This window comes from Hydra viridissima, unplaced genomic scaffold (assembly GCF_058129835.1).
Source record: "Hydra viridissima isolate aposymbiotic clone 2 unplaced genomic scaffold, HvirCarnegie_v1 scaffold_10, whole genome shotgun sequence".
Lineage (NCBI taxonomy): Eukaryota > Metazoa > Cnidaria > Hydrozoa > Anthoathecata > Hydridae > Hydra > Hydra viridissima.
Genome location: NW_028324309.1, coordinates 13,525,021 through 13,546,772, shown reverse-complemented (window position 1 = coordinate 13,546,772; position 21,752 = coordinate 13,525,021). Strand labels below are relative to the sequence as shown.

Genomic DNA, 21,752 nt, shown 5'->3' with positions numbered 1-21,752 from the left:
CAAACGAATTCGTTTGGGTATTTTCTTATTATTCTAAATGGTATACTAGTAGATGATTTCGGTTAACTTTGTATAAACTTGAAATTGACAAATCAGTTTAGGAAGTTTCATTAAAATTCTTTTTTAATTCGGACACTTTTATCCTTACAAATGCATTTGAAATAACATGGCTAGTTTGAAAGTTTGATACAGTGTTTGTTGTGGTTTTGATAAAGTTTCTCTACTTTTTCAGTGTTGCAGCTCGACCGGAAAAAATTCTTAATTGATCAGGAAGAAGTGAAACAAAAGATTAGAATTATTTACCAAAAAATTTATGCACTGTCAAAACATTCAAGTTTTATTTTACCAATAGTGGAATTAAGTTTAATAAAATCTAAAGTTTAATAAAATCAATATTACATGATTAAATATCATTAATTTACATTCAACATAAATTGTTTGGTGCGCTCAGATTCTGGTTTGTATAATAATTTTTGAATATGAAGAGACCATTAAAAATTCATATTTTGATAAGCCAGTTTTTGATAAACTGATATCTGGCTGATGAAATAGAAAATACTTGGAGCTGTTTGAATACAATGCATCATGGTTGTTGTTAATTTTAAACCAACTTTTTTTTTTATTCATCTTTGTGAAATTTTACATTTCGTTGATTTAGCACACTTATCTTAACTTTTTTTCTTTTTTTCAGATGTGAATAAAGGTTGGTCACTTTATCATGACTTTTCTTCTTTGATAGTTCTGCAAGAAAGACCTTTTTCTTGTCAATAAACCGTTGCAAGCTCTACGTAATAAATATGAACAAATCCAGTACAAAACAATTTCCTTCTTTTTTTTGGTGACCTGCTTTAAAAATGGGCTACAGGACCGTCACCTTTAAAGAATCTTACTTTATCATAAATTTCATATGACTGATTTTAACAGGGTTTTTTATTTTAATAATATTATTTACTATTTGTTCAGAGTACATGAGTATTTGATAGAAAAATGGTAGCAGAACATACACCAAAGATATATTATATTACTCAATATATGTCGTGTTAATAAGAATGTTACAAAAACACAGGTCATTGCAAATAGTAATTCACTAATAAAACGCGATGATCTAAATAGGATAAAAAAGAAAGACAAAAGAAGTACATTTAGAAATAAACTAATCACAAAATAAAAGTAAAATTTCACAAAAGTTTATTTAACAGCACCAATAAAACAGATGATTTAGAGACAATTTTTTGGTCAACTAATTAAAATAATGCATTCACATATGCACATGTACACAATTAAAAAATTACGAGATGAACATTTACACAAAGAAAAAAAGTTAAAAAGAATGAAATTGAGCGTAATCTTTTACGTAGAAATGATGTAGTGTCTTTAAAAACAGGTTCTTGGACCTAAGGATAATATCTGTTTTTAAAGTGTTCGAAAGGTTGTTTTAAGAAAAGACACTGGTATGTAACGGAATTAATGAAATGTTTGTTGTCTGTTTTATTGAGATGAAAAAATCATTCCAGTAGAAAATCTAATATACTTTAGAATGCTAACTTTATCTAAAATTCCCACACCTGTGAAATCTCAAGATCTTCACCCCTATTTCTTAAGTTGGGATACGCTTTGCGCTGCAATTATTTTAAGTAATGCTAAGACATTTTGTTGTAATTTTCGTTGTAAATTTTACTGACTCGCCTTAACGCTAAGTATTTTCATCGGAAGACAGGAGCGATTTAACTCAACAGCACAGACACAAATGAAATTAAAACCCTGGTGGAGTGTTCGTTTTGTTCCTTCCTTAGGGCTGGGCTCATATCAATATGACTTAGAAGACTCGCAGTTATTAATTCCACTATTGATAAAATAAACCCATAAATTTTTTTTTAGTTTTACTTTTACGTGGATAACACTTTATGATTTTCTTAATTTTTCATATTTAGGCCCTTTTTGCTCGAAAGCTCTGTATTATTGCTCGAACTTCAACAGCGGCATTATCTACCTTATTATTTTATTTTTAAAAAAATGAACGTAGTGGAGGATGCCATTAACAGAAATGATTCTTTTTTTAATCATCCGAAGGTGAGAAGTTAATACAAAAATTAAAGATAAATATAAAATTTGAAGAATTATTCTCCTTTTTTTTTTTCTTCAAAGTTTTCTGTTTATTTTAAAATTATTTATGAGAAGCTGCTGGAGCTTAAAGATATTGGAATAAACTCTTCAAAAGCTGAGGATGCCCTACTTATTTATTTGCAACTTATTGAAGGTAGTAGTTAACACATTGAAGGTAAAATGTTTCTGAAATACAAATACTTGAGTAACATAATACATACTTGAGTAGAAATACACAAAAAATGCATATACTTGAGTAACATAATAGAAGTTCCCAAAAACTGTCAGTCATTTTTCATACAAAATAAATCAAAGTAAATAGTTTCTTTCATCGTCATAATTGGAATTAAAAAATTTTCAGCAATACAACTTTTCTATTCTGGATACTTTTTTAAATCATAAATTATATTTTCTTTTTGTTTTAAAAAATTACTCCCTCATAAAAAAAATCTCCACTCATGACATATTCAGTCAATATGACTACTGAACTATTCATGTTGGCTAAATGCTTCAGCAGTCATGTTGGCTAAATGCTTCAGCAATCATGGTGACTGAATATGTTCTAGCATTCAAATTTTAAGAGGAGAAAAAATTCATACCTTATTTTAACAGTATACGTTTCTGTAGATGATAAACAAAGCTGCTAAAAAAGTTTTTTTTTAACAGTTACCAATCATCACTTTCATACAATATCCATAGAGATTTTAAAAGTATAATAACTTCCTTCAGGGTCACATTTCTTTTTGTTGATAAAAGTTTGTAATAAAGATCTCCTTATATATTTGTTGAAAATAATTAAAAGATTTTCTAGATCTTAAATTACAATTTATTTATTAATGAAAAAGAAAAAGACCTCCAAACATGTCTTAAGTTACAGATTATGAATAGGAGTAGTTTTTAAAGTTTTAATTATAATCTTGTGTTTATATGCAATAATTTTTTAGATATATTTATTTTGTGTTCTATGATTTAGTTCAACATTGGTTTGATGTAGAAATGGTTCCTATCATTGAACAGCAAATTGTTTTCTTAAAGGGTAGAAAAACTTATGATGTAAATATTATTCATCTAAAAAATTTTTTGCAAGTAAAGTTTATTAAAAATCATAAAGAACATGTATGCATTTGTTGTGTTGTTTTGCTTTATTTTTATTTTTTGTAGTATTGTGTTTATTTTTAAAGGATACCTCTAGATTGAACACAATGAAATTTAACACCCCTTAATTGTTAATTGATCAAAAACTACTTAGTAAATTTTTGTAATTTTTTTTACGCAATGAAGCTAACTAAATTATTTCTTTCAACTGTTTTTAACATTTTTAATTTGGACGCTTAATTAGAAACCAAAAGTTTTTGTTGGTACTTGACATCATCTTCTGGATCTTGCTTTAATTTACTTTTTTTGGAGCTGCTATCTACTTTTTCTTAAAATCCTCGCTAGTTTCTTGCATTTCAATAGGATTCTTTTTATAATTAACTATAACTTTCAATAACTCACTGCTCAAGACAATTTGCTACCTTAGGCACTAATTTTAGGCCATTTTGTTTATACCATTCTATTTGAAGTAGTGGATTGTAGCCAAATTAGGCCAAACTATTGTGGGTACATCATGCTTTTTAAGGAATGGCTAAAGATATTTCTTCTATATACAAATCCAAGCTCAAAGTCTTATGAGCAATATATGGTGCACTCTTCAAACTACAGTAGCAGATTGCTTAGCATACAAGGAACTTGGGAGCAAGTTGCAACTGATATGGATTTGCCTTTTTTGAGCAAATAATTAATTTTTCTTTATGGTTATCTTTAAATCCTTTCTTTTTTCCATTTCCTATTTTTCTTTCAATATATATAAAGAGACTCAATCTCTTTATACCCCTGCAGATTGAACTACACCGGTCAATCTTGAAATGTCACTTTGTGATAATGAAGGATTTCCAAAACTTCTTCATTCAATACTTGTTTTCTCATTTTAATCTGATATCACTGATAACCAATGCTTAACACCAATACAATTAAACAACAACACATTAGCTCCCTTCTAAAGAAATTAGAAAAATCTGTGAAGAAGTTTTTAAGTAATTAACTATTAAAGGGTGCAAAATTTCATTGTGTTCAACTGATTGATTGAATCTTTATTTTTGCAGGCTACCTCGATTGAATATGTATTGCCTTTGGCATCAAGTTCACAAGTTAATTTAACAAGGTTAAGCTTTGGTTGATGGGTTTTTCAAAAAAAAAAAATTTTTTTTTTTTTTTTTTTTTTTTTTTTTTTTATTATGAGTGAAATTTTAATTCTATCTTTTATTAATTGCTGATAAATATTTTATTCAAGTTTTTTGCATGATAAGTAAAAATTGAGTGTAATATTTTTAGTTTGCATTCTTTAATTGATCTGGCAGTTCATCATGGATGTCCTAGTAAAAGGTGAAGTTTAAAGTAGTATCTTTAAAATTTATCTTCAAACTATTACACAGTGTGGAATCAGGTGGTCAAAAATCGAAAAAATCTATATTTTAAATTTCTGCATTTGCCTATGAAATTTCATTAAGAACATATTGGATAGGAAAAATCCAAAATGGAGATATTTAGTAAAGTGAAAAATTTTGAAAGAAATTGTAAATCATACTCTTAAAGACTTTTTTCTTAGAAAAACATTTGAATGGCAAAGAATAAAACTTTCCCCAGATATCGTTAGGATTCACAGTTAAACATAATTTTAAGTAAACATAAACCGTTAAACATAATTTTTGTCTCTTTGGCAAATCCCTTGTTGTATAGAAGTTTAAGAAAAAACATCTTAAATTTTATCTTTTTGTTGGACATTTAAAAATTTGTTTAGAATAGTTTAATTGAGAGACACAATCAAATCTATGACATTTTTAGTAACTCAAGCCAAAAAATCAGTTTCATATTTTTTCACTTTTCCAAGATATTCGGTTTTTAAGATAACTATTCAAATATGAAAAGTTGCGCTGTAACATTTTCATGGATAAATTATATATTTCTAATGTTAGGATCAAAAACATGATATGTTTTATAGAACAACTTATGGTCTCAATTTGGGTTTTTTTTGTACCAGGTACAAACATGCCATGTCATGTATATACCTAAAGAAATTGTATGATCTCAAGCTGGAGGTAGAAAAGTTTCCCTTTTTGAAAATTGTTTATAAAGTACAAAAATGACGTGCTCTCTCTCTCTGGTCCAAAGAAAGTAAGTGAAGTTTTAGATAGACCAGGAGACCTGATTGTTCAATTCAAAAATATATTGATTGTAATTAACTCCCAGCAAGAAATCAATGCTGAGAAACTGGATTCATATTGCAAAGAAACTATATATTGAACAAAGATAAGTAGGGAAGCAAATTTAAAGGACATTTTTGCATAACCCTCTCTATCAACTTAGAAACTCAGTTTAAACAGAAACTCAAGACTGCAATTAAATTTCCTGACATATTATAAGACTTTAACCTTCGATAATTCAGACACAGCAAATGAGTGTAAAATCACCCCCGAAAATATTGAACAAGAATCTTTAAGGACCTCAACAAAATTGACAAAAAATTTGAAGATGTTGAAAATTTGGTTGAAAATTCTGACTCAGTATAGATTTGATAATAAAACAATTGTTACTTTAACATTATAAACTGGGATATTAAATATTTATAATAGAGTTAATTCTTTGTAATTAATTTTGGTGTTTGTTTAATTTTCTCAAAATTTGACCAAATTTTCTCACAATCTATTTAAGCTGGAAGGATGAAACTTTCACAAAGGCTATGTTATAATAAAACTAAAAAAAAAAAAAATACTATAAACTTTTTACTTAACAAGGTTTTCGATTTTTGGCCACCACAAACTGAAGTTTTTTGGCCAGTACAATGTACTGAAGTTCTATACTGTGCATTATGCATTTTTAGATTGTTTAGATTGTACCGTTGTAGCTTTTCTACATTCTGTGTTTTTTTTTTTGTCTATATTTCTCTTGAGTTTTCATGCTTTCAGCTTGTTGGTAGCTTTTTTTGACAGCAACTCAACAGTTGTATACTACTATGTAACAGATGGCTTGGTATTACCACAAAAACCTTCTTCAAAAGAACTTATTAAGCAACAGATGATACCGGAATGGAATGAACAGCAACAGAAATGGAAGAATGTTAAAAAGATATGAAATGAGAATTGGATTACTGTGATGCTGGTGCAGACATGATATATGGAATACTCTATTTCAAAATTGAAAGAAAGTGTTTATTATAATTGATGATTGGTTATAAACAGTAGTAATAACAAGCTCGACAGTTTTTTCGATTATACTGAATTCTAGATAGTCAAAAAAAATTCATATTGTTATTTTAACTTTTGATTTCTACTTTGACTATGGGATCGTTTTATAAAATAACTAGTTTTTTGAATAGTAATAAATATTTTCTATGTGAAATGAAAATATTCTTCATGATGCTTATATTTCTCTTGAATACAGTAATTGGTATAACATGTTTTTTTATATTAATTGATATATGATATATATATATATATATATATATATATATATATATATATATATATATATATATATATATATATATATATATATATATATATATATATATATATATATATATTGTTATTTATATTTATAAGAAAGAATTGAATATTATTTATTTTTAATTTTTTTTAGTTTTATAAATAATGGATTATAGTTTGGCAAAGCTTATTCAGACAATTGGTGAGGTAGAGGAAAACAAGAATGAAGAAGACAATGACTACCTCCTTTCACAATCTCAGCATTTGATTGCTGACAATGAGACAGTCTATGTCTCAATGATGCTTAACAGAAACATACGAGCTATTGACGCAGTGAGTGGAAAATTGAAGTATGATATTGGTGAGATGGGGTTCTCTGATGAAAACTTTGTGATGGCCTCAGGAATGGCATTCTATGGTGAAGATCAAATTATTGTGACAGATCTTAATGGAAATAAAGTTCAACTTCATAAGAAGGACAGTGGAGAATATGTAACAAAAATCAAATATGAATTTGACTTACCAGCATGTGTTGCTGTTTCTAAAGATAAAAACATATATGTAGGTGAGGTTGGAAGTTCAAATAAAAAGATTCTCTGTTTTAACGCAGAGTTTCATAACGTTTTTTCAACTGCAGTGGCAGGGGATAAAGATTTTACAGGGGTAAATTATCTTGCTTTTGATAATATTAATGACAGGGTGATTGCCTCGGATACTGATGGTGGTTTTGTTCATGTTTTTTCTTCGAATTTACAGTATCAATTTAGCATTAGTGAAGATGACAGTGACTCTAGTCAGTTAAACAGTCCAACTGGTGTTACAGTGGACAAACATGGCAATATTCTAGTTTGTGACATGGGTAACAGTGTAGTTAAAGTGTATGACAATGCTGGTAAATATTTGTCTGAGTTAGGTGGCAATTTCATAAATCCTTACGATATATTTATTCGTGATAATGGTGATGTTCTTGTTGTTGATGGAGAGGTTCTCTCTGGATGGAGTAGAGTCCAAGTTTTTAGAATATAACTTGAAACTTCTTTTTTCTCTGAATAAAGTGAAGGCCAAATATTTAAAAAGTAATTTATGATTTAATTTTGTCACTTATGTAATTAAATAAAAAAAAACCTACGCACTTGTAACAATTGAAAATTTTGAAAATATAAACGAAACTTGAGTTATTTAAAAAACAACTCAGATTATTATTAGTGTTGCTATCGACTTCGATTAAAAGTCGGTTAGTCGAAAGTCGAAATTAGTCGGCTTTGAAGAATTAAGTAGTCAATTTAATCGACTACAGGCCTCCTAATAATCGACTAAAAATCGATTTAGTCGGGTAATAATCCTAACATCCTTATTTCTGTTTTTTCACTTGATTTAATTTTATCAATCTTAAACAGTTATGATGCTGACCAGTTAGTAAATAGATATATTTATAAGTAGTTTATCTTGTAAAGATAAATTATTTATAAAGATTGAGCCATGCGTAAGTATATCATTCATAGCGGTCAACCAAAATATGTGACCATTGAACCTAATTTGATGTATCACATAAACTTAATTCTAAGCTTACTGTATGTACCACCACTTCACTAATATGTTTCCTTTTTCTCATTATAGTAATCAGCCGATGCTTTTTAAAACAAAATATTAAGTAATGCGTTATAGTACTCAGTTAAGGATGCGAAAGAATTTTATAAATCTGCCACCTCAAAAAATGTTTACCCGCCCCATCTGCCCCCCACCTATTTACGCTTTTATTAATTTAATTTTTTGTTAATTTTTTGCTTTAATTGTTGTTAAAAATGATATAAAGTGCCTATCTGTGTTTTTTTTTCTTTACTTTTTAATTGTAATTTTCTTTGTTTATTCGATTTTAATTCATCTAATAGATAAAGTGAATTAAAAATGAACAAGCAAAAATGCTCTTGATATAACAACAGTATGTGATATTATAGCAGTTTTACATATCACCTAGTTTTTTGTTTACTCTCTTAAAGTTCTATTTGTTTAATAGCATCCTAAAGAATAAATTTTTAAGCAACATCAAAGTATATGATTACAATTTTTTATTCAAATATTTCGACTAAATCGACTTTTATTCGATTTTAAAAATTTTTAGATTCGTTGATTTTGGTCAACTTAAAAATACATTAATTTAGTCAACTGTCGAATAATTTTAAAGTCGTAACAACAAAATTTATTATAAATATTTTTTCTAAAAAAATTAAACTTAGCATGCTTTATACTTCAGAGAGTTAAATTATATATATATATATATGTATATATGTATATATATATATACATATATATATATATATATATATATATATATATATATATATATATATATATATATATATATATGAATATTCTTAGGAAGGTAGTATATAGTTATAGATCCGATAATTGCATACTACATTTTTAAAAATACTCATATTAAAGGATACGTTTTAAGGTATCGACAGAATCAAACAACTTGCAACAATTGCTTGCAGTTGGTTGTTATATTTTCATTTTCTGGATTGCGAATTTTAGTTTCCAGTAAACAAATTTAAGAGTTTTTTTAATAATGCAACACTTTTTTTTTTATGTTATTAAGTTAAATCATTAGTTTAAATAACTTTTTTGTGTGTATGTACATACTGGATGAATATATCTATACCGACATTTATCATAGATAAGATTTGTACCGCGCATAGTGAAAGCTATTAGGCCGGGTGAATAAAAATAAGCAATTGCTTTTATTCAGTAATTGGCCAGCTTTACGTGAATAAAAACTTCAGGAGTTTTCCTCTCATTTTTATTCACGTAAAGGTAAGCAATTTACTCTGTATTTGCTCAATTTTACGTTAATAAAAACTTAAGAAAAGTTTCAGTTTTTTTTCACGTAAAGCTGACCAATTACTGAGTAAAAGCAATAACTCATTTTTATTCACCCGGCCTAATGTATTGGGATAAATCATTTTATTATTATAGACAAAAACCATATTGACAGTCGTCTTAAGTTGAATTCAAACAAACGAGTTGATATTTAACAATACCCGTCTGTACAAGTTGGGTAAATCAATACTTGATTTAATTAGCGCGAGACTTCAGCTGATATGTTAAAAAAGACTCTTACGTAAAATAAATTTAATTGATTTATTGCATCTATGGAATGCTCAAATATAGGTTTTTAGAAGTTTGAAATGCAAAGGCAATGGTTCCCAATCTTTTTTGTGTCATGCTCCATATTTTTAGGTATTAAAAATTATTTAACAATTTTTTTTATACTCAAAAATTGAATTTTTTCTTTAAGAAATTCAAAAGGCCATTTTACGAATTGCCCCTATCAACAATCAAATTCTCCCGATGGGATGTGATTCCCACGTTGTTAAACACTGTGCAAAGGCAGGTTTAGTTTTTTGCATCAAACAAAACATATTACCAGGCTATTCAATAGGAGGAACATGGCCTTAGCCAACCTACTCTGATGGGCCTCTAGAGTCAAGGGGATGCTGCAAGAATTTCCACCCATCATGGAATTATTTTTGACGTAACACTTTATTTTCTGGTTTTTGCGTGTTGTTAAGGAAAAGTGTACAAAAACCTTTTCTCTTATCCCATTCCGCATCATCTCCTCTCCCTCCTCCCCCCTCTCCCCCTCTCCCCCTCTCCCCCTCCTGTCGACAGCCCTATATTATACCATGTATATAATATCTTTTTACTGTATGTACCCATAATCTTATCAACAATCTATCCGATTTTAAAATATCAATAATGAGTTTGTGTGCAATTTGTGTCTATCAGATGTAAGATACTAAGAGAGTTTACTTTCTCTTTTCTATACCTATCTTTTAGAGAATTTTCTTTCTCCTATACCTATCTTTAAAGTAGTTAATAGATAGCATGCTGTATAAAATCTAAAAGGTAAAATAAAATGGACAACAAATTTTATTTGTTGTTATCTACAATTTACGAAGTTGATTATTTTTCCATGAATGAATCGAGTTATTGCCATCATGTAATACTGTGTTCGGCTATAAAACTCATCAAACTATTCTAGACAAATAATATCACTGATATAGAAGAAAAGGTTTATATATATATATATATATATATATATATATATATATATATATATATATATATATATATATATATATATATATATATGTTGATTTTTTTCTTTCTTTATATGTTAATACTACCTATATTTATTATTTGTTAGAATGCTAAGCTATAAAGATTGTTCTCTCTAACTATTAATCAGCTATAAACTTATTTATGTATTTATGTGAGAAGTGATTTAACATCTTTTGCTTCTTTTCTAACAACCCAACAACTTTGTAAACAAAAATTTAATATATATTAATACTATTTCATGCCATCATTATGTTATAATTATTTTAACATAATACTTTTATCCAACATCACATACCTTCTCTAAGTTTGTTTCAACCGTTGAAAATATTGTACAATTATGTAAAATTGATAAACTCGTTCATTTTTCGTTCAAAAAATTGGTGTTTTGTGTTTTTTAAAAAAATTTCGGCCGCTAGAAGGGCCTGATCGTCAAAATCCTATGAACGTCGGATTTTGACGATCCGGCTCTTCTAGCGGCCGTGGAAGAGGAAAAAAACCTAACAACACAAAAGCTAACCCATGACTTCATTGTCAACAAACCTACGAAATGAGCAAACTCTATTACTGAAGAAACTCGCCGAGGGGGATGAAACGTGGCAACTCTTCAAAAACGTGAAAAGAAAGAAGGTTTACGTGTCGCACGAGCATAAGAAAAGATTTCCACTATAAGAAGGCTATGCATGGTGTGCATGGTGGGACAGAAGCGGAATCGTCCACTGGGAAATCATCTCAAGCGGCATTTGCAATTGGTTGAATGACAATAAACGTCAACAGCGGCAGGTTACGGACAAAAATGCCAAGTGGCAATTTACCTGGCTCAAATTGACAACTTTCACGCTGCAATAGAAGGAAAACAACCACGAAAAAGGAACCATATTGTTTTCGACCACGATAATTGTCGTCCTAATGTTAAACGTCGTGCTATCAAATCGATCGCTAATAACCGACTGAAGCTACTACAGACTATCACGTCAATCACTCGTTGAAAAACAGGCAAACGAACAAAACCTACGTTGATTTGGATGATTTAGTAATCGATGTCAAAGAATGGATTGCATCCAAGAACCGTGATTTCTTTGTCCATAGGATAGACCATTTCCTACGCAGATAGGAAGCAGTTCTTGAAGTGGATGATGATTACCCTCCGGAATCATAACTAAAATCTGTTTGTTAAATATTTTTATCGCTTTTGTTAAATAAAATTTGTTGAAAAAAACCGCAATAATTATGCATCATCCAACAATTGAGAAAAACTTTGGTTAGAAAACATCCCTCTCCTCCTTCAATATATGTATGTATGTATGTATGTATGTATGTATGTATGTATGTATGTATGTATGTATGTATGTATGTATGTATGTATGTATGTATGTATGTATGTATGTATGTATGTATGTATGTATGTATGTATGTATGTATGTATGTATGTATGTATGTATGTATGTATGTATGTATGTATGTATGTATGTATGTATGTATGTATGTATGTATGTATGTATGTATGTATGTATGTATGTATGTATGTATGTATGTATGTATGTATGTATGTATGTATGTATGTATGTATGTATGTATGTATGTATGTATGTATGTATGTATGTATGTATGTATGTATGTATGCATGTGTGTGTGTATGTATGTATGCATGTGTGTGTGTATGTATGTATGTATGTATGCATACATGCATGCATGTATATTCCGCAGAATTAAATTGTTTGAATTATATGTACGGAATTAAATATAACTATGGACTATTCAAGCTTATATTAGTTTGAGTAGTTAATAGTTACATTTAATTCCGCAGAATTAAATGTAACTATGGGCTACTCAAATTTATTTAAGCTATCCATAGTTAAGTTTAGAAGTTTAAAACGCCTATAAGTTAAAATATTTAAATATTTTATAAAACACAGCGTATTTTAATATGTATGCTTTATAAATTATGAATGTCAATTTTAAATTGGCGCGCGATTTGTGATTATCAGATAATGGGAGATAGTACGAGATTAGACATCACGCAATGACCCAGTTAGGTAGGTAGCTAATTGTAGTTACTATTTGTAGATTATTTTCTTTCTGTGTTTTTTTGTCCTCCTATACTTATCATACCAAGTAGATAAATCTAGTTATCAGATAATATACTGTATAAAATCTAAAAGGTTGGTGTACAAATAAACTACAGATTTTAGTTGTTGTCATCTACAGTTGTTCATCACTAAGTATTGTCATCATCCACGTAATATCATGTTTTGTTGGTCAACAAGCCTGATTAAAATATTGTTATAAATCTCATCAAATTATTTTTAGACAATAGGAAATTACTGATAAATGTCAGACAAAATAAAGAAGAAAAATAGAGATTTTTATGTATATGGATACTTGGTTGCATTGGGGTATATAGTTTGTTTTTTCTTTACAAGTTATTGTTATCTATATTTATAACTGTTACAATGCAAGTATCACAAAGACCTTTTGGCCTAATTAACATGATTTTAAGGTAGCTCATTTATGTGAGAAGAATCTGTTTTGAAATATATTAAATTTATTTGATTTTTAACAAGATATCAGAGAATTTTGTAGTCAAAAAGATGTTTAATATTTTCCTCCTTTGTGGATTTTATAATATGTTTAAATTATTTTTTAAGATAAAAGAATTACAAATCAAATCCAGTTTAGACACTATCAAAAATGCTGATAACATTAAAATGAGTTTAAATATGTTTACTTTTAATGAAATACTTTAAAGTCATATTTTTTATTATTATATTATAAAGATTTTATTTTTGCATAATTCAAAATTTGCTGAAACTTGCTGAAACTTTATAATTTTTAGATATAATGGAAAGCTGCCGTTCAAAGGAGATGAACGATTTCAACAAAAGTATTGTGTTTATAAAAGAAAAGAATCAAACGGAAGGAAGCCTTACAAAGAAATAAATGCATTAAGTGATCAAGCTAAAAAGGTATTTTTGATTTAAACATTTCAAGAAATTTTGGTAGGAAATAAAACCATATCACTTATAGCAAATCCATAAAAATGTCCTAGGGAGAATTTTTATGGACTTTGAGCTAACTCAGAATTTAATGAAACTGTTGCTAGTTAATTTCATCAGTAAGTTACAAATAATTTGGCAACAAAAGATATTTTTTGAGTTCCAATCCAAGAGTTAGGAAGCTTCAAAATATTTTATAAAGCTTTTTTAGCACCATGATTATTAGGCTGGAGTTTAACATTGTGTAATTTTGTCAACCCCTCTCCTAGATAACTAGATTTTTCTTAAAATAGCTTTATTGGTTGGCTTTCCAGGACTAAGCATATCAGGCTTTCATAATAAGTCCTTGCTTTTAGTTTTGTTACAGTTCTGAATATAATAATAATGTAAATCTAAATCTTTAGTTTTAAGTAACTTAAAAAAAACTTTAACAGCTTTTGAGTCTTGTTTTGCAAATCACAAATTTAAATTTTTAAAAATTACATTTGTTACATTAAAAATTACATTTGTAACATTAATTCATTACTGACACAAATATTAGTATACTAAATGTAAATCTTTTCATAACAAACTAGACCAACACATATAACATCACCAACCTCAACCTCAAACCCCCCCTCCAAACAAAAAAAAGACAAAAAAAAAGAAACTTTTAAAATATATAACTTGTTAATAAAATGTTATTATAAAAATATTTATTGTGCAGATCAAAGTAACTAAACTTTATCCAAGGTTTTTTGAAAATGCAAAAGTCACATTAATTTTTAAAATACTTTTTCAGAAGACCCTCTAGTGTTACGATGTATAAGGAAAAGGCTTAACCAAGTAATAATTGCTTTAAAAATATGAAGGAGCCATTGATGTACTCTTACAACTGCATTATCTTTTAGGCATTAGCTGAAAACTACACTGTAACTTTCTCAGGCGAAGAAGGGTTTAGTACAATACTGGAGTTTAAAAAAGATCATAAAACTGATTGTTTTCAAATAGGACGTTCAACAGAACCTATTATTGATTATATAGTTGTAGATACAATACCAGGTGAAAAAAATGATTTTAAAGAAGTCTTAAAGCAAAGTACAATATCAAGATATGCTTGCCGCTTGGTTATAGACCGCCATCCACCTCATAATGCACGATTATTTGCTGGAGGATTTGACTGTAAAAAAAGAATACTTTTAGGAGTAAGATTTTGTTCTCTTAAAGAGTTATTTATTCTATGAAAATTTTTTTTTTTTTTTTTTGATTTTTATTTTATGAAAATCAAAAGAAACTCTTAAAAAAAAGTGGCTATACTGAGAGTTTAGTTGTGTGCTGTGTCATCCTCTTAAAAGCTAAATAAGATTTTGTGTGTTTGAAAAACTGAAATTTAGGAAGGTACACCTCAGTGGGCTAATGGTAGCAAATTTTCTGATGGTTTGACAACAAATGGTATTCTTTTGATGAATCCAAAAAATGATTGGGGAGAGAGTATGATGCCTGGAAAGTGGAGAGAAGTGTCTGTATCTGGTGAAATGTTTGGACTTCGATGTTCACGATCAGCAAAGCAAAGAGGAAAAACAGTAAGTCCTGACATTGATTAATATAATTGAGTTTTTTGTCTTAAACAAATTCCTATTTGATAAAATTGGTATTATGTTCATATTTTGCAGTTTAAATTAAGTCTTCTTTAAAGGATTTATTAATTTTTTCAAATTAAGTTTAGTTGGAATAAAAAATACTTTACTAATTACTTAAATTAAAGTTTTTGAATTTTATTGAAGATAAGTCTTTTTTTTAAATAATTTTTTTTTTCTCTAGACAGATTTGTCAAATGTTCTGCAAGACGGCTCACTTATTGATTTATGTGGTGTAGTTCTAATTTGGAGGACTAGAGATGGAATGGCAAAAGCTCCAGTAGGTTGTTTGGTTTAAAGATATCTAAGATATCTTTTTTATGCTGTTATTAATTCTTCTTTATGTATTTAATGGGTTGTATGGGTTGCCCAGTAATCATCCTGGTTCGGGTTGTTTTCATTGTTATTATGGTTGTATAAATGTGTGTACTAATTTTATTTTGTTAATGTAAGATAAAAAAAACAGATTTATGCAGTCTTTTTTTTTTTTTACAGACAATAACTGACTTGGAAATGAAAGAAGAAGCATTGAATAATTTAAATGCACAATGTCCTGTTGGACTTGTTACGCTGCGTTTTAAAAAAAACAAAGTGGTAAAAATGTTTTAAATTTGTTATTTAGTAATTTTATTTCTCTTAGTTTTTAAATATTTGAAAAAGTTCCACATTTAATATAAAAATTTCTTGTTCAGCGGAATCAGCAAAAATTTCTTTTTCTATATAATATTTAAATTTTTTGTTCAGTGAAATGGTAATTTGTTTCATGTTGTTGCTATGCAATATGCCGTTGTTATCTGATGATATTGCTCATATAGAACATTGAGCAAGGCGATCCTTATGTATACACAACTTGCGGTCATGTGCATGGCTACCATATTTGGGGAGCAAGACCTTCTGTTACTACAATTACTGAAGATTGCGTTAACACTGACAAAAGAATCTGTCCTTTCTGCAAACAGGTAACTTTTTAAAACTAAGTTTAAAAGTTTGCTAATAGTTAAAGAATTCTTAAATTTAGTTAAAAAGTCATCTTTAAGAAATAATTAGCAGTCATCTTTAAGCGTCATTAAGTTTTTACAATTTATTCTATGAAATAAAACAGTATTTTTTTAGGCAGGTTGTTTTGTATCTTTAAAGTTTGCTATGGAGCCAGCATTTTATGTTGATAATGGTCCTGCTACTCATTGCTTTGTACCTTGTGGTCATGTCACTACAGAGGCTACTGTAAAGTAAGATATTTCACTATTTCTCAGATTGTTATCAATTATCATTGTGGTATAAGAGCACTTCTGTCAAATTGTTTTTTGTAAATCTTATGTTTTCTTTTTCTTTTTTGTTGTTGTTATTATTGTTGTTGTAGTTGTTGTTGTTGTTTTTGCTGTTGTTATTATTATTATTATTATTATTATTATCATTGTTATTATTGTTATTATTATTATTATTATTATTATTATTATTATTATTATTATTATTATTATTGTTATTATTGTTATTATTATTATTATTATTATTATTATTATTATTATTATTATTATTATTATTATTATTATCATTATTATTATTGTTATTTTTATTACTATTAACATTATCACTATTATTATTCTTATTATTGTTATTATTATTATTATTATTATTATTATTATTATTATTATTATTATTATTATTTTTATTATTATTATTATTATTTTTATTATTATTATTTTTATTATTATTATTATTATTATTATTATTATTATTATTATTATTATTATTATTATTATTATTATTATTATTATTATTATTATTATTATTATTACTACTACTACTACTACTATTATTATTTTTATTACTGTTATTGTTATTACTATTATTGCTATTACTATTATTGCTATTATTTTTTTTTACTACAAATATCCTACCTTAAAATCATGAATTGTACCAAAATTAAAAATCGTCTGTAAAAGTTTTATTTTGAAAATGAATTATCAAGTAGAAATGTATAACTATCTATTTATAGTCGTCATAAAAGTTTGTGTGAGAACAATTTTCAAATAAAAAAAACTTACACCTACTTTTATAAAAAAATTTACACCTACTTTTCTTAATAACAAGAATTTGAGTTTAGATATTGGTCGCAGGTGTTACTACCTCACGGTAAAGATCATTTTCGGTCTTTGTGTCCTTTCTGTGCAGTTCCACTTGATGGGGACTTGGGTTATATTCGCTTGATATTTCAAACCTTAGGCGAGCCCATTAGAGAAATCCTCTTGTAGGAGCATAGACCAAGAAAGTTCTCATTGAATGCGTACTCGCAATTTTTATTCTTAACATTTTCAAGTGAATAGTATTACAAGATTTCTTTAGTTTTTCTGATAATTTACATATTATGATCTGCAGTTTGTTAATATGATATATTTATTGCGATATTTTAAAGAGTTTTTCACTTTTTGTATTTTTTGAATATATATAATTTTTTGAAGTTTTTTTTTTTATTTATATGCAAAATTGTTATTTAAAAAAGTTTTTTGGGTATTTTTTTTATTGTAAATTAAATGCGCATAACTTGACGTGACAATTTAAGATCTTCTCTATCTCGTTGATGCGCATTACATGACATCAAAATTTGAAATTTTATGAAATTTGCAAGAAAGTCATTTCTTTTCGCTTGAAACAAAAATAAATAATTTTAAATCACTCGAAATCTTTATTTCAAAATTATTTAGACCTAAGTTTGGATTTATTTGTTGGAAAAGAGGTCGTAGTTTTCAAAAAACTGCGCGGTAACTTTAGCATATTCTCATGGTCTACTCTTCAGTGGTACTGCTAAAGGAGGAGAGAGATTTCCCCTAAATATTTGATAAATGAAGTTTTCTCAAAAAAAATTAAAATTTCTTGAATTTTTTATTTTTTTATCAAATGTGTTAAGCTTGTTAAAGAACGTTTTGGTGTTAAATAATTTATCTTTCTTAAGAAATGAACATCTTATTAAAAATCTTATTAAGACAATCTGTTTCCTTTTACCTTAGTAATGGAGGGACTAAATTTTTAATTTAGTTGTTAGGGCGTTTTCTCCCTAAAAAAAAAAATTTTTCAAGCCTTGCAAGCTTGACATCACTTCTATGTTTTCCGAAGTTAAACTCTGCTATAAGTCATTAGATGGTGTTGCAATTGTTGTTTGTGATGATAAATGTATTGATGTATGATCTTTACCAAACATTTCAATATTTTTAAAATGTAAAATCTAAAAAAGGAAACCTAGAGTATCTGTTGGTTAGTTGGTCGATCACCAGTGTGAAGTGAATCAAGAGGGTTCATTTGGTAGTATGGAATCTAAAGGAGCGTTCATTTGGTAGCATGGAATTTGAAGGAGCTGTTGGTATGTTTAAAAGGTCTTTGGAAAAAGTCAATCGACATATAAAGAATATCTTAGAGATGGAGGTAGATCTTTTAATGATGTCAATGCAGCAGACCCTGTAAAGTGTATACCTGTAAAGCTGGAATATTTCAGACATTCAAGTTTACAATTAGTTGAATTGTTATCAGAATGCTTACATGGAAGTACCTAAAATGCTAACGAGGCACTTAGGGTAGGGCGGGGCTAGTTGGGCAACTAAAATATCTCAAAAACTACGCATCAAATGACAAAATATCTAATGGATGAAAGATAGGCATATATAATGATAGTACAATGCGCATCAAATGGTTGTTGGACCGCGGTCAAGTGAGATGCACGCGCACTTTTTTGATTTTGGCCAAAAAAAAAAAAAAGTTTTTTTACTATTTTTTATTAGATTCTTAAGAAAACATTTATCTGGGATCACTTAAGTGTTGATATTTTACCCATTTATTTGACTTTCGATTATACTTAGCCATTTTTCCCTAAGTATTAATAGCTCGTTTTATAGCCTAACTTTTGTGTTACCTCCAGTCTAGTCGGAGTAAATTGAGCAGGTTTGAAAAAAATAAATTAAAAAAACGGCATTATCGGATACGGAGATACAAATTTCGCTGGGTTAACATTTTAAGGTCGATAAACACTTTTAGATTAATCATTAAATACTCTTAATTTAAAATAAAATCTGAAACCCTTTTTTTTTAAAAAAAGATATGTAAATGTGATTGAAAACTATAAAATTTGTGCTTCTTTTAAAAACATTTTTACTTAATTATTACTTAGTCGATTAAATAAGTCAAAAGTTCAGAAATAAAAATTTTTAACTTACTAACTCTACCTTTAACTTACCCCGCCCGGGGGGGGGGGGGGCAGGGCAGGTTGAGCAGCTCGGTAAGCTTTAGGGAATATTTTCTCAAAAAAATCTAAAAAAGCTTTTTCTTTCTTAACAGATAAAACTTTCATTCTAGTAGTGAAAAAACTATGTAATTCCGACGCACCGTTCAATTAGATTCAGTAGAAATTGTTCAACTAGCCCCGCTCTACCCTAATGAGTTTACTTGGGCTCGTGTACCAATAAGAGTTTTTGTTACCAAATCACCAATAGAAATGGGAACACATTCAGCAATTTTATCATATAATGATGGTGTAAATGGTGTTATGATGGTTTTGAAATATTTTTGTTTACACAGTGCTGCTTCAGAATAAAAAAAGGATTTGTTGAATGAGGCGCAAGTCATCAGAAAAGGAAAAAAAAAATAAAGAAGAAAAATCATTAGAAAAGGTTACCTAGATAAAGAGAAAGCCCAGAAGTTAAATGACAGTTATATTTCTGGGGGATTTAAAAATGTTTTGTCAATAGTAAATCTGTAAAATTTTTCAAAGCTGTTTTTCTCAGTTCAAATTTTATCGCATTTGCTAAAACTTCAAAACAGTTTCTCAAATTAGCTCAGTCCGTTTGATCTGGAAATTTCAGTAGTTGATTAAAGTACTTAATTAATTCGTTTAACATTTAATTTTTGGAGATGGTCTCTATAAAACGTATACGAAAGTGTTCAAATCTCTATAAAACGTTTAGAAAAAATTTGAAATTTAAGCAATCTTTGCATAGAACCTCATAAATCATCATTTAGTTTGATGTTAAAAAAATCTTTTAAATGGATAAAAAATAGTATTTAAAGAAAGTGTACAAAATTTCAACTCATTTGATAATGAATATACTAACCTTGACGCTAATTTGTTTTTAAATTTAGTAAACTCCAGATGTTACTCTAAAAATCAGTCTAAAAAAGTATTTTTTGGATAATTTTTACCCCGTTATGTATCTGAAGTTAATTTTAAAAAAATGTCGGTGTCGGAGTTTTTTTAGAGAACTTTTTATCTATTTGTATATCTTATAAAAATAATTGTGTTAGACATACGATTTATTTCAAAAGACTGATATTTGTATCTTATTCATCTTTATGTTGTTTTCGCATTTTGTCCATCGAAAATTCCACATATCCTTAAATTACCCATTTCCCACGTTCGCAATTTGTTACTTATGGTTGGGTAGAACATTACTTTTTATCAAATTATTTCCTACAGGTTTAAAAAAAAAAAAAAAAAAAAAAAAAAGTTGTTGGAAGCTTTAGAAAAGGTAAGAAAATTGCCTTTACAAGTTTCATAAAGTAAAACTCGACTGTATCGATTGATTGATTAGAGGACAAATGTATTACGTTCAAAAAACAAAATATGAAGAAAAACAATTTCAATTTTCAAAACCATACTAAAAGCAAGATATCACAATCGTGTTTTGTTATAACTAACGGACATCATTTGTGGACATATTACAACTGTCCTCTACAAGCTTAGGTTACTGCTTATAGGAATATAGTAAAACATCGATTTCACGAAAATGTAGACATACATTTGTCTCATTTGCTCAGTCGATGTGATAGTGTAAAAAACCAATTGCTATTCCAGTTTTCTTTTTTGTTGTAACAAATCAATACTTTTGATATTTTTTTGATATTCATCTAAGAAAACTTTTGGGACTTGATAATTTTAACAAGGTATGCACCTTTAAGATAACTATAGTTTAACTCAAAGCAAAATAGCTCATAGTAATTTTAACAATATAACTTCAAATTGCCATTGTGTGCTCAAAGTAATTCTCTTAGTAGGAGGAAAAGCTATCTTCGTAAATTGTAAGAAGCTAGTTAAAAGGTGAAAACTCACTGGGAGTTCGGATCTATTGATTCTACTTTTAAAGTACTGGTAAAAGCAATGATATATATTAACTAGATGCCTAACTTCACAAAAATTCCTTAAGAAAAAGTGAAGCAAGTTTTTAAAGTTTATAATGCCTGTAGCCGTACTATTTAACCTGACAACTCATTTTTGTTCTGCTTTGGTTTATTACTGCGTCATTTCAGGCTGGCTAAACAAACCTGACTTGCTAAAAATTTGCTTCACTGCAGAAGCACCAGTTAGATATCTAGGCATATATGATTGGGTAAAAGCATGAAAACTATGTTAG

At 28.1% G+C, this 21,752-nt stretch overlaps 3 protein-coding genes across 9 annotated transcripts; all 3 read left to right on the top strand.

The window, feature by feature from the left end:
• Positions 1–6,594, top strand: LOC145181526 (tRNA-splicing endonuclease subunit Sen15-like). 5 transcript variants are annotated; one of them, XM_090099923.1, is made up of 7 exons: positions 1–17; positions 1,932–2,070; positions 2,179–2,257; positions 3,077–3,156; positions 4,248–4,306; positions 4,477–4,527; positions 6,108–6,594. In XM_090099923.1, the coding sequence occupies exons 2-7, from the start codon at positions 2,014–2,016 to the stop codon at positions 6,271–6,273; spliced, it is 492 nt and encodes a 163-aa protein (XP_089956049.1). In that variant the 5' UTR covers positions 1–17; positions 1,932–2,013; the 3' UTR covers positions 6,274–6,594. The 5 variants fall into 5 exon arrangements, 4 of the variants coding, with proteins under 4 accessions (XP_089956049.1, XP_089956050.1, XP_089956048.1 ...); XR_016456268.1 differs by lacking the exon at positions 1–17 and adding an exon at positions 1,631–1,830 and having other exon boundaries at positions 3,077–3,139; XM_090099922.1 differs by lacking the exon at positions 1–17 and adding an exon at positions 1,638–1,830.
• A 144-nt stretch (positions 6,595–6,738) lies between these two features.
• On the top strand, positions 6,739–7,825 carry LOC145181743 (uncharacterized). Its single transcript, XM_080056899.2, has one exon. The coding sequence runs from the start codon at positions 6,792–6,794 to the stop codon at positions 7,650–7,652; it is 861 nt and encodes a 286-aa protein (XP_079913025.2). The 5' UTR covers positions 6,739–6,791; the 3' UTR covers positions 7,653–7,825.
• A 4,672-nt stretch (positions 7,826–12,497) lies between these two features.
• On the top strand, positions 12,498–18,033 carry LOC145181126 (E3 ubiquitin-protein ligase pellino homolog 1-like). 3 transcript variants are annotated; one of them, XM_090065398.1, is made up of 10 exons: positions 12,498–12,784; positions 13,059–13,144; positions 13,585–13,714; positions 14,635–14,928; positions 15,118–15,306; positions 15,545–15,640; positions 15,856–15,954; positions 16,176–16,319; positions 16,474–16,589; positions 17,465–18,033. In XM_090065398.1, the coding sequence occupies exons 2-10, from the start codon at positions 13,080–13,082 to the stop codon at positions 17,610–17,612; spliced, it is 1,281 nt and encodes a 426-aa protein (XP_089921524.1). In that variant the 5' UTR covers positions 12,498–12,784; positions 13,059–13,079; the 3' UTR covers positions 17,613–18,033. The 3 variants fall into 3 exon arrangements, 2 of the variants coding, with proteins under 2 accessions (XP_089921524.1, XP_089921525.1); XR_016444541.1 differs by having other exon boundaries at positions 12,661–12,784; positions 16,105–16,319; XM_090065399.1 differs by having other exon boundaries at positions 12,661–12,784; positions 16,498–16,589; positions 17,465–17,919.
• Positions 18,034–21,752: the final 3,719 nt, after the last annotated feature.

Excerpts from the sequence above, each read along its gene's own strand:
- LOC145181743 (XM_080056899.2), top strand. The coding sequence starts at position 6,792 with ATGGATTATAGTTTGGCAAAGCTTATTCAGACAATTGGTGAGGTAGAG.
- LOC145181526 (XM_090099922.1), top strand. The coding sequence starts at position 1,748 with ATGAAATTAAAACCCTGGTGGAGTGTTCGTTTTGTTCCTTCCTTAGGG. Across the intron at positions 3,157-4,247 it reads AGGGTAGAAAAACTTATGAT|GCTACCTCGATTGAATATGT; the intron begins GTAAATATTATT and ends TTATTTTTGCAG. Across the intron at positions 4,528-6,107 it reads CATGGATGTCCTAGTAAAAG|CTTGTTGGTAGCTTTTTTTG; the intron begins GTGAAGTTTAAA and ends TCATGCTTTCAG.
- LOC145181126 (XM_090065398.1), top strand. The coding sequence starts at position 13,080 with ATGTCAGACAAAATAAAGAAGAAAAATAGAGATTTTTATGTATATGGA. Across the intron at positions 13,715-14,634 it reads TAAGTGATCAAGCTAAAAAG|GCATTAGCTGAAAACTACAC; the intron begins GTATTTTTGATT and ends ATTATCTTTTAG. Across the intron at positions 15,955-16,175 it reads GTTTTAAAAAAAACAAAGTG|AACATTGAGCAAGGCGATCC; the intron begins GTAAAAATGTTT and ends TTGCTCATATAG.